This window comes from Theropithecus gelada, unplaced genomic scaffold (assembly GCF_003255815.1).
Source record: "Theropithecus gelada isolate Dixy unplaced genomic scaffold, Tgel_1.0 HiC_scaffold_15883, whole genome shotgun sequence".
Lineage (NCBI taxonomy): Eukaryota > Metazoa > Chordata > Mammalia > Primates > Cercopithecidae > Theropithecus > Theropithecus gelada.
Window position 1 is genome coordinate 5,061,457 of NW_020257640.1, and position 12,617 is coordinate 5,074,073.

At 40.9% G+C, this 12,617-nt stretch overlaps 1 protein-coding gene across 1 annotated transcript in view; it reads left to right on the forward strand.

Moving 5' to 3' along the window:
• The window catches only part of LOC112617124 (coiled-coil domain-containing protein 93), a 94,137-nt gene that overhangs the window by 18,423 nt on the left and 63,097 nt on the right, over positions 1-12,617 (forward strand). Inside the window, exon 7 of the mRNA XM_025373853.1 lies at positions 8,417-8,517. Within this exon, the coding sequence (XP_025229638.1) occupies positions 8,417-8,517 (101 nt within the window). The remainder of the gene's footprint in view (positions 1-8,416; positions 8,518-12,617) is intronic.

Here is a 12,617-nt window from a genome sequence, read left to right on the forward strand (position 1 = left end):
CCTAGGTGCCTGTGTGCACGGTCTCTCTCTTCTGAAAATAATGTATCGTGTTGTTTTGCGTGCTTTTTACTTCATCTAAATTATATCATACATCTAGTTGGTTTTCCTAGTTGCATAGATTCTTATATTTATACGCCACCCAAATGAAATAGCAGATATACTTCTTGTGCAGATGGCATGGGTTACATACCTTGTGTCATTGTGAAGATTGACATTGTCTGGTGTTTGTGGCTTTGTGAACTGGCTACAGAGTCTTTCCAGAAAAAGAATTCCAAACTGGCTTATCTTAAAAATAAATGTGTGGTCTACCAGGGTGATTACTCTGAAAAGAACAATTGTTTGGTAATGAAAGACATGAAAATCTCCTATGAAACACTAAATCTTGATCACTTTATGATTGTAATTTCTTTTTTTCTCAATTCCATTTTGGAAATGGAAGGGTTGGAAAATTTTTAAGAAGGTGACGCTCAAAAGCCAGATACTGTTTTCAGATTTGGTGGCAGTATTAAACAATAATAAGAAAAAATGATGTGACCTCAGAGTAATTTTCTTTCGTGGTTGTGAAATAGGTGTTCAGTTTACAGCATCCTCAGAAGTTTTTAAAAAGATTGATAGATGTAGGGGAATTAAATTAAGGTTGGTTTTCACCTTAGTTTCACAACACAGAAGCAACCACTTTTAATTTTTGGACATATTTCTTTTTTTAAACTAAACTGGAATCATACTTTAAAGATAATTTTGTGTTTTTTTCACTTACCAATGTAGGGCCTTTTGTATGCTGTTAAAAGATTCCTGCTGGCCGGGCACAGTGGCTCATGCCTGTAATCCTAGCACTTTGGAAGGCTGAGATGGGTGAATCACGAGGTCAGGAGTTCAAGACTAGCTGGCCAACGTGGTGAAACCCCATCTCTACTGAAAGTACAAAAATTAGCCGGGTGTGGTGGTGCACACCTGTAATCCCAGCTACTTGGGAGGCTGAGGCAGGAGAATCGCTTGACCCCAGAAGGCAGAGGTTGGAGTGAATCAAGATCATGCCGTTGCACTCCAGACTGGGCGACAGAGCAAAACTCCATTCAAAAAAAAAAAAAAAAGATTCCTGCTAATGACATTTCTCATGACAAATAGTAACCAAGTAGTTCGATATGATAATTGCTTTCCCCTGTTTTAAATGTTACTTCGTCTCAGGAACGATATGAAAACCAGGTGGTAATCATGTTACCTCTGAGGCAGGAAATTGCTAGGCTAGCAGTAGGAGAGAAGGGGAAATTTTCTTTTCCCTATAAACTCTGTACTATTTGAATTTTATTCTAAGTGTGTATTACTTATTCAAAACAGTACATATTAAGGGTGTTTTTAAAAAATTTTTTTATAACAAAAGCCACATTCAAATGTTAAAAATTTTTAATACTTGATCAGATATCTTCATGTGTAAATCTCACTCTGAGCCCTGGGTAGAGAATGAGACAATGGTATAGTTTTCAGCCACAGAGCAAAGGCCAGCATAGCTGTCAATCATCCCAGTAATGAAACTGGGCCTGGCATCTCTATGCCCATAGATTAGTTAAAACCCCTAGAGGCACATTATTTTTTCTTCTCATTTTTAATGGAGTTTTTTGTTTGTTTGTTTTTAATCCACTTCTGCTTGGTAATGTGATTGCAGAGAATTAGGGAATATGTGATAATGACAAATATTTACATAGTGCCCAAACATTGTTCTGAGTCCTCACAGCAATCCCAGGAAGCAGTAGTTTGTTGTTGCTTTTTAACAAATGAGGAAACTGAAACACAGGTAGGTTATATATAAGTTGCCCAGTGTCACAGTGGTGATGGTAGAGGCAGAATTCAAACCCAGTCTCGTAACTGTGCTGCTGTGAGCCTCTAGATAAAATGCTGTTTGCAGCTGATGAGAAAATAGTATCAGAATAAAGGAAAATGAGCCCAGCCTGGTGGCTCATGCCCATAATCCTAGCACTTTGGGAGGCCGAGGTGGGCAGATCGTTTGAGTCCAGGAGTTCAAGACCAGCCTGACCAATATGGTGAAACTCCATCTCTACAAAAAAATACTAAAATTAGCCAGGCATGGTGGCATGTACCTGTAGTCTCAGCTCCTCAGGAGGCTGAGGTGGGAGGATCACCTGAGCCTGGGGAGGTTGAGGCTGCAGTGAGCTGTGATTGTGCCACTGTACTCCACCCTGGGTGGCAGAGTGAGACCCTGTCTCAAAAAAATAAATAAAAATAAAGGGAAATAGAAAAAAATTGTGATTCCCTGGTTATAATTTGTATTGTTTCGTTTATTTCCTTTTTTTGTGAGTGAACTTGATCTTCAGTTGTTCGGCAGTTTTCAGCAGGAATGATAAAGAGTCTTCATGGATGGCTAAAGCTCAAGCTCGCCTTTGGGTTTTCCTTTTCTCACCTACTGAAAACACCCCTCACTTCCAGGAGCTGTCTGCGTAGGTTTCTTAGCTGAGCTCCGTCACCGTTCACTTTCCTCCCTCTCTTCGGCCACTTCTGCAAGCCCTTCCTTGATTGACTTGAAATGAGAGCCCCAAAAGCTCGCAGAGACTCTAGGGCTGTGGTGCATATCCCTAACCTGTTCTTGTGAGTCAGTACAAAAAATTAAATAGCTCAAAATTTTATTTATTGTCATGCTCCTCAAGGAAAATCCCTCCTTTAATAAAGGACAGGAAATCCTTAATTTTAAGTCACGAATGGAAAATTAAGGAATGAAATAAGGTCAGACACATAGATGGCTAATTTTTAGACCCAGCCTTTTATAAAATAGGTGTGGAGCTGCTGTGTATTTATTAAGTTCCTACCACGTGCCTGGCGTCTCAATAGGCATTTAACAAGCATTAGCTCCTTTATCCCTCATTAACACTCAAGGAGTTATATATTATTATTTCCTTTTTACAAATCAGGAAATTGAAGCTCAGCAAGGTTAATAAATTCCCTCTGTAGCTTCAAAGCTAGGAAGAGGGAGCCAGATTTTGATATGACACCGGAGTCTAGCAAAGCAGGTGTTGGCAGTCCTCCACTTCTCTGGCTTTTCACCTGGTCTCTGCTTTCCCACGTATTCCTGGCACCAATTTTGCAGTACTATTGCTGACTTACTTCAGGGCTCTGGGATATTACTTACGTGGGTCCGAGAGACTCAAATGCATGCAGAGTGGTTGGGTCCTCTCCCACCATCTCTTCATTCCCTTATGGGAACATTGACTGTGACTTCTCATCTGAAGACCCTTTGCCCAGCCAAAGAATAGATGTCAGGTGGGGGCTGTCCTGTGGTTATCTTTTTGGTCAGCATGATGCCTTTATGTCTTAACTAACAGGCTTTTACTTATTCTTGCTTAGACATAACATAAAAGTATTTAAATATTAAATCTTTAGCTTATTGTCTTTAGCCATCCTTAGGAGACTGTTTGAATTTTTTGCATTCATCTTTGGTTATATAGCCCATTCATTTTTTTGGTGCATGATTTTTTTTTTCAAAGTTATTTTTCTTTTGTACTAATACTATTGTAATAAGAATGAAAAATTAGGAAATGGAGAAAAGCAAAAACTAAATCACTCATGATATCACCAGCCAGGGATAGCCACTGATATTGCAAGCAGGAAATACAGAGTTGTGAATATCTGTATGAAGAATTAGAGATTGAAAAAAAAAAAAAAAAAGGCACTGTACTATGTATTCTATTTTGTTCCTTGCTCATTTTGCTCAGTGATATATTGAGGATATCTTTCCATGCCAATAAAGGTACTTCCATAGCATTTTTAGTGGCTGTAGATTATTCATTGTGTGGAACTAGTTCAGCTACATACGGTTTGTTTCTCTCTTTTTCTTTTTTTTTTTTTTTTTTTCACTTGACCATTACGTAGGACATCCTTGTAGCTAAATTTATTCTTTTATCTCTAATTATTAACTTAGGATTTATTACATGAAGTGGAATTGGTCAAGATTATACCTAAGGCTTTTAGTACTTCTTGCCAGATTGCCAGGCAGAAAGGCTGCTGTGAACTTTAACATCCGAACTTATGATGGGTGCGTTCTTTTTTTGTCTTGGCTTCATTTTTCTTCCTTTGGGAGATTATTCCCAGTACCTACTTTCTTCTTTGAAGTATATGACTTTCTTCCCCCTATCTCCTTTGCACAGAATAGCTGGCTGCTTTGTAGAAAGCCTGCCCAATAGGAGGTGGTATTTGGTATTTTTCAAAGGACATAAGGGGTGGAAACTACCACCTTCCACTTTCACATCATAATCATAATCAGCTCCTCTGTCTCACGCAGTGTGCTGTGACACAGCTTCCTCCTCTGAGCTGTCAGCCCTCCACAGCCGTGAAGTGTCTGTCCTGTGCAGTGAGGTCTTTTACTCCCTCTTAACCTTGAATAACGGTGTCCACACTGTTTTACCCAGACCCAAAAGATATATTCGTTTACTATTTGGGAGCATTTTTTTTGGTAGTGTAGACTTTTGTATGAGAATAGAGGGAACAGAGAAAAGGCTTCCTAGAGCTTCCAGACTAGTTGGAAGGAAGTGCTCTGTGGAACTTACTGGATCATCTAAGAGACTGCCATTTAAAGTTACCAGTCCAGTGTGTTCTTCCATAGGGAATGCTGTGAGGAAGTCCTTTCCATTCAGCTTGTAAAATATACATGTAGTGACCTAAGTAAAGCAATCTTAGTAATAATACACATCCATATGTATGTGAATATGTATATATCTTAGCCCTTACTGTGTGTCAGGTACTATTAAATATACTGATTAGTTTATTTTCGTAACAACTCTACTTATACCTAATATACAGATGGAAAACCACAGAGGTTAAAGTAACTTGCCTCAAGTCAGAGAGGTATAGTAAGCAATGGAGCAAGCATTAAAACTCTAGCTTGTTTGACTCCATGTATTCATTCAGTAATATTAATTGAACACTTACTGCATGCCAGACCATGTTCTAGGAGCTGAGGCAACAGTAGTGACATTCCAGCTAGCGAGGAGTTTGAGGGCTGATCAAGAAGAACTACCTGACTGCGAGGTGGCAGTAGCATATGTAAGCTTTCTTTGGGTGATGCTTTGATAGGTTTGCTTGCAGGGTAGAGGAGTCCCTTACACCATGAGACCATCCAGAAGCTTGGATGCAAGGGCCACATCCAGAGTGGGAGGTGAGGAAAGGAACTCCCCAAGATCACAGAGGAGGCTCATGTGTCTTGGCGATGTTGCTCAGCATCACACAGTGAGTCTGTGGTCAGAGACCTATGAAGAGCCCCAGTTGGCTTGAGGTCTACCTAGCCACAGGGTTTATCCTATCTATGGTGAGAAAATACCAACACTTTTGCAGGGTTTGCCAAGTAGGCAGGCTCTAAATGACAAAAAGTCTGATTATTTAGGCTGTGTATAAAACATTTTGATATGCAAAAATTTGAATTTGTGCTGGTCAGCTTTTGAGCCAATGGGTATCAGTCTTCTGTGAAGAAGTAAACAACGCAGGAACCATCTTTAGCTCATTTATATAATATAGCAATCTTATTCTTACCCACCAAGTCATACTGTTCAGTGCAGACTCAAGGAGACGTCAGTTGGGGCTGGTGCTGTACCTCAAAGAGCAGAAGATAAATACTTACATAGCAGAGCTCAGGTAAAAGAGAATGGAAGAACAAGGGTGAGGGGTGTCACTGGAGAAGATTCTACAGAAATGATTGCCATCCTTCTGTCTTTCATCGTTTCTTTCAGTCAATACCCAGGCACTTCATTTTTGTTGTTGTTTTATTAATGTGAGAATTTTGGAGAAACATTTATTTGTCCCATTTATAGTAACTTTTTCTTATGAAATCTTTCAGGACGTTGCACTTGGCAGTGAAAACATCTGTGGGGTCCCTTTACGTGAAAGGCAGAATTACTGACAGGACACATAGGCTAAGTAAGATGGATCTGTTGGAGTTGGGTTTGGGCTGCGTGGATGAGCTGTTAAGATCAGTGGAAAGTATTGCTTCCTGTTGAGTTGGGCGTGGGCTGGCCCACTGGAGGTTTTGAGTGTAGAATGCCATATTGGTGGTGGCTGTTTCGCTGCTTCTTCCATTATTTCAGTAAAAAAGTTGTCTGTGGTAATCATGAGGGAAGCAATCAGGAATTTGCTGCAGACACTGCCATGGTGCTGTGCCGTTCTACCTCCCTTCCCTGTCTTGAGGAATGTGAACTCTGAGTAATTACTCTGACAGGTGAACCTGACTTGTAACCAGATCTGCAAAGTAGAGCTCTGACTCTCACAGGGCAAGAGTTCTCTGCTTTACAAAAGGGTCACCTTCATTTTTTTTAACCCTGTGTGTGTGCCTTTTACCATCTGCAAAAATATATATATATATATAAATTATATATATATATATCAGAACCTAGATAAAGGGTGATGAAAGTAGAGGTATGAGACATTTTGCAAAGTGCTTAAGTGTCTCAGTTCTGGAGTCATCCTGTTTTTATCACTTACTGCCTTTTTCACCATCAGCAAGTTTTTTAACCTCTGTGTGCCTAAGTTTTCTACAGAAGATAACAAGGATAACTGCACTCATAGATGTGGGGATCAAATGGGCAGCACAGATATAGCAGAACGTGCCTGGCACGTACCTACTATTCAATAAGTGGTAACTATTCCTGTTGCTACCACTCTTAATGACAGAAGGATAAATTGATTTTATATTCCTTTTTAAGAGCACATCATGTAAAGCATGTTATACTTTTTATTAATCTCAGACTTTAAATTTTTTATGGAATTATGTTACCAAGTCAGTATCTTTACAGGATTAAAAGGACACAAAGGAAGAGACCCTGGGAGCATCCTTCAAGATCTGTTAGCTTCATTTTGCAGATGCAGAAACTGAGGCCCATTGAGGGGAATTGCCTTTCTCAAGGTCATGCAGCTGATTAGTGGCAGAGATAGGACTGGACATCAACATTCCTGACCCCTGTTGCTTTAAAGGATGACTTAGCAATAGCTCTTTATAGTTGGCCTGTGAGGCCCTGACATTTAGGTTGTATTACTTCAGCAGACCATTGTTGTGATCCATGTGGCAGCTTCATATTGTGGAATGAGTCTTGTGAGAGGGCTAGCTGAAATGACTGGTGGGTGGCTAGAGTGGCAGTCTGGGGCAAGTTAGTGTCAGGGACAAGCCTTGAAATGAGAAACCAGGTTACCTAGGGCCAGGCCTCATAGTGTCCCAGGGATCTTGGACAAATTTTTCAATGTCTGCTTCCTCAATAGTAAAGTGAAGTTAGTGGTATGTGCCCTGTCTCTGCTTCACAGTGTGGTTTATAAAGTGTAAAAGAAAGGTGAGATGTATATGAAGTTTTATACTTTAACATGTAAGGAATAATTCACAAAGCCAACATTGTCATTGTTTGGCAGAATAAAAGGTCCTTTTAGCTGTTGGTGTCAGTATGCTCTTGTTTTGGAGTCAATCCTTTTTTTTTTTTTTTCAAAAGAATCCAATTTCTTGCCTTGGGTTATTGACTCTTTCAGTTGTAACTAAGGATAATAGCAGTTAAGCTCAAGCTGTAATAGTAGAGCTCAGTGGAAGCCAAACCAGGCACAGTAACTGACACCATGTAAGTTGATTCTATTTTGCATCTCCCTGTAAGTCTGTTTTGTATTATTTATAGCTTCCTATTCATGTAGGCACCAGCAGTAAACTGGGGAATATTTGTGGCAGGAATTTTTAAGAACAACTTTAGCATCATCTCAGGCCCTAATCCATTTCCTTTTCCACAAAATTGTTTGAGATTATATAGTATGTGTTACAGAAAGAACATTTTTCTGTATGCTCGAAACTGTATACTAAAGTAAAATAATAAAGTTAACCAGAATTATCCATGGGGAACAATTCCAGTTAAAATAAAATGCAGTGTCTGGAAAAACCTGATAGTAGTGCTTTTTGTGGTGATGTCCAGGTAATGATTAGATGCAATAAACCTGGGTAGTAGGGAAGAAGAGAGATGTGGGGGTGAGCAGCCCGAATACCTTGCTGGCATAGCAGCTGCCTACCTGCACCCAGATCTCTGAGCAGGTATTACTAGCGTATTATTTGACAGCCAGCTTAGTGGTCAAGAAGTACATTCATTTGGGGTAGAATGGCAAACCACTTCATCTGGGGCTGAAGACCTGCATTTATTGATCACTTACTACATGCCACGTATTTTGTTTAGGATATATATGTGTGCATATATATAATTTTAGAATATACCCCATGGTAGAGGAAGAGCTTACAGTGAGCTGAGATCGTGCCACTGCACTCCAGCCTGAGCGACAGAGAGAAACTCTGTCTCAAAAAAAAAAAAAAAAAAAAAGAATATACCCCATGGCTGGAGGCATCCGGCAACCAATTCAGGGGGAGAGCCTTCTCACACTCAGTAACTTGGCTGTCTCATCCACTTAGGAAGTGTACAAGCCCCGTCGGAAATACAAACGCCACCAGGGAGCAGAGGAGCTGCTTGATGAAGAATCTCGAATCCATGCTACGCTTTTGGAATATGGCAGGTAATGAGTGGGACCCAGTCTAGGTGTCTCTTTTAAAAGAAAAGCTCATTTAAGTTGCTTCATTTGGATTAACTTGACTGGCTTCTACCTGATTAAGTTTCTGCTTTCAGCCGTGAGATTTCCAACATCAGGGACTTTTCTCTGGTAATGAATTACCTGTTTCTGTGGGCATCCTTTGTAATTCCTCTCTGGAAACGTGCACCTGGCTCTGCCCTCCTTTGGGAGTTGGGGTGTTCCAGGAATTTACAGAGGCTGAGGTACTCTGTCCTTCATGCCCCTGCTATTTGTTAAAATCTTCAGGTAAATGAAAGCAATGAAAGCAGTTTCAGTGATTTAAGTATTAGAATAATAATTTCAATTTCCTGTGAATATTGTCCTAACTAGGAAAATGAAGAATTTAGAAGTAGTTTTGTCACTTCTTAAAAACATCTCTAGTTAAAAAAAAAAAAAATCTTATTTTGTGTCCTTAGTTTTTACTTAAAAAAAATGCAAGGACATGCTTCTCTGCATTGAATTTTTTGGTTGTCACTGGGTGTTAACCTTATTTTATGTCATGCATTCTCTTCTTAGGGTAACTGATTCCTTGATGTGAGTAAGTCTCCTTGTGCTTCCTTTGTGTTGCGAGACGCTCCTGTGTGCTGCTCTGCCTCACAGCCCAACCCTTGTGGGGTGGCTGGAACTAACTGCACTGCCACTGGCATTTCCCTAAGAGCATCTGATGGCTTTGCCTGCCCTCTAGGGTACTGGAGAGAACCAGTGGGAAATTAGGCTTAATTATTCTAGTTTCCTAATGGAAGTGTATGCAATTGCTTGTGGGTTGTTTTTTTTTTTTTTCCTTAGAATAAAAACTAGTCTGTTTCAAAGGAAATTGAAGTAGTTCTGGCCCTACGCTGCGTGTGATGGCTGCCCCCACAGTTCACTAGTTGCTGCTGTGAATTGAATCCCTCCTCCAAGTCAGGCATCACCCGGCCTAGCTATGTAGTAAAAATGCCAAGTAACTTGTTAGCAATTATTAATGATGATTAATTATTAAGAATTTAGCCGGGCGCGGTGGCTCAAGCCTGTAATCCCAGCACTTTGGGAGGCCGAGACGGGCGGATCACGAGGTCAGGAGATCGAGACCATCCTGGCTAACACGGTGAAACCCCGTCTCTACTAAAAATACAAAAAACTAGCCGGGCGCGGTGGCGGGCGCCTGTAGTCCCAGCTACTCGGAGGCTGAGGCGGGAGAATGGCGTGAACCCGGGAGGCGGAGCTTGCAGTGAGCCGAGATCGCGCCACTGCACTCCAGCCTGGGTGACAGAGTGAGACTCCGTCTCAAAAAAAAAAAAAAGAATTTAAAGATAGCAACAACAGCCAAGTGAGGACCCTTCTAAGCATGGGGCACTATGCTAATGGACGGATTGTGTGCTCAGGAAGCCAGCCCTGGGAACATGACAGAGTCTCTCTAGCCATGCCCACCTGCAACTGAGCAGGTGAGGCTGCACAGCTCTGGGAGAGCCAAAGCTGGAGAGACAATCTCTGTCGGTGTCACGTGTCCCAGAATGAAGAAGTTCTTGGGAGAATGTAGTGGATTTTGTGAGTTTGTATTATTATGTGTCCATTTTTTCCATCATCATGGAAAATTGGATTTTCCATGAGGATGAAAAGGAGATAGAAATTCAGTAAATTGTCCTCCTCGCTGAGACCATGTTGACAAAATTTCAGAACATATTCTTGTTCTGAAATTCTCAGGTTCAAATGGGATCTTTTGCATATACGTTGTAGATGGTAGCTAGTTTCACCATCTGAAGGCTGGGAAAGTTCAGAACCTCCCTGCCTGTCCTCAGGAGTGATTGATGCAGTTTGAGGTGAGAATCTGGCTTGGCTCTCTTTAGAAAAGGAAGCAAGACAGGTTTTGCTTGACTCTTCTCAAACTCTGAGAGTGAGAAAGAGCAGTGTCTTGATACCAATCCTGGTTCCTGTTGGTATGGTCATGCTGACTTCTGCTAATTTCTAAGGCTAGGGTGGGCATTTCCTGAAGGTTTTAGGTTTTTGGGATTTTCTTGGGTGGGAGAGAGATGTTATTTTGTGTTTTTTAGCTTTTTTGGCAAGGAGAAGGTAAGTTTGTGGCAGGTAGAGTAGTGGGTACTCAGTACATTCTGATAGTATATTTAGCTCATTCTCCTCTTTGAGACTAATAATGACAATATTCAGAAAGGTTAAAAAATGACTTGCTTAAGGTCATAAAGTAGTAAGAGGCTCAGACTGGTACTTCATCTAAAGTTCCTTGAACTCCAAAAGCATGTCATTTTCATTGTCTGCAAATACTGTTTGAGCCTTCAGTGAGAGTGTATTTTTAGGCTCTGAGTTTTAGAAAGACTGGCCATGTCTGTTCTTTGATCTGAAACTAAATAAGAAGAGAACAGTTATTAAACCTCACAGAGCAAATCAGATAAAATGTACAGGCCCCAGCAAGTGTGTGTTCTATTCCACCTTCCTGGGAAGGCTTCTCCCTTCCTTTCTGGCAGTCTGTTTCCTCGAGGTTCTGTTCAGCACTCTCCACTGCATGGAGATCTTTCCCATTAAATGAGGATTGTATGACTATATATATATATAATTTTGAGCAGTTTGTTCAATGTAGAAAACACTCCGTAAATGTTAACCACTAGCCGCTGTCATCACTCTACTTATTGTAATCATCATTATTAGCAGCAACAGTTTTCAGCTTTCAAATGCCCTCAGATATGACCATTTCCCCTTCCAATTCTCCTTGTGTTTGTGTGTTTGTGTATGAGTGAAGAGGGAGCGTCCCCTTGACCCTCTGAAGGTTCACCGAAAATGAACTGACAAAAGGCAGATTAACAGGAGAAAATGGCACACATAATTTATTATTGTATGGAAGAAAACCACAGAAGTGTGACTACCCAGTAACCCAGTGATGTCCAGATGCATATATATCCTTCTTCACAGGGGAAAGGCAGGGGGAAATATGCCAATTTGAGGGGTAGTAAGTGATGTTTTGGGGAAATGAATCAGACGATGGTTAATAAATGACTGTCTAGAAATTGAATGGGACGGGAAACAGACCATGGTTTGGGTTCTAGGTATGGTATTTAATTTTCAGTCTCTTGCTCTGTGGTAGATAATGAGATTTCAGGGAGTGGATGGAAGACACTTGTGTTTTCTTTAATGGGTCCAGTCTTTATATAGATGAGAGAAAAAACCGTGTTCTAACATTTGACCTTCAAGTGCCTTTAATTCAAGTTATTCAGCATATTAGGGTGCCATATTTGGGGGCAACAGCCCTTGGACTCCTTCACTTATTACCCCTCACGCTAGCCCTCCCTCTAGCACATGTATGGGAAGTCTCACCCTCTGGCCCTTTTCTCCCCAGTCCCTGTCAAACAAGGCTGGCCCCCTGCTGGCCCCAGGACTCAATTTGCTCCATTTTCCCTTTTCCTTTAACACTGCGGCATTCCTGACTTCCTCACCCACCCCCCATTACAGTGTGGCATCACTGCTTTAGGAGTCCAGATCCCCCCGCCAGTGTTTCTGTTTTCTACCTTATCTTATGTCTTGTCAGAGGGAAAGTATTTTGACTTCCAGAGCAAGAAGGTCTGAAATCAGTGTTTCTTCCTTGGGGTTGAAGGTCACTCATCAGCCTTACACGTGTACCACAGTGCCTTTGGCTTTTAGATCCGCATTCCATCTCCTTCCCCCTATTTTGACTCTCAGTTGCCTAAATAAAGGTGAATTATGAGCCTCCTCAACTATGCTGAAAGCCTTAAGGACTGTTTATATGTTAAAAAGCATGTTTGGGTATATTTTTCTAAGTGTTAATGGTGTTAGGAAAACAAGACTCATAGTTTTGATTTTGAATGTAAACAAAATTGCATACCTGTAATATTTCAATTTTATTATGGATTCTGTCAATTTTGAGAGGCTAACTTAAGCACCTAACCGTGCTATGAAACTGCTAGTCTGGGGAAATGCATTTTATGTGCTGTATATTTGACTTAGAAGAGGAGGTTTGGAGCACAGCCTCCAGAATGCTGGAGTTAGCCTGTTCCTCGGTATTCAAGGCCTAATTTTGAGTTGCCTAGAAGGCAACTCATTCT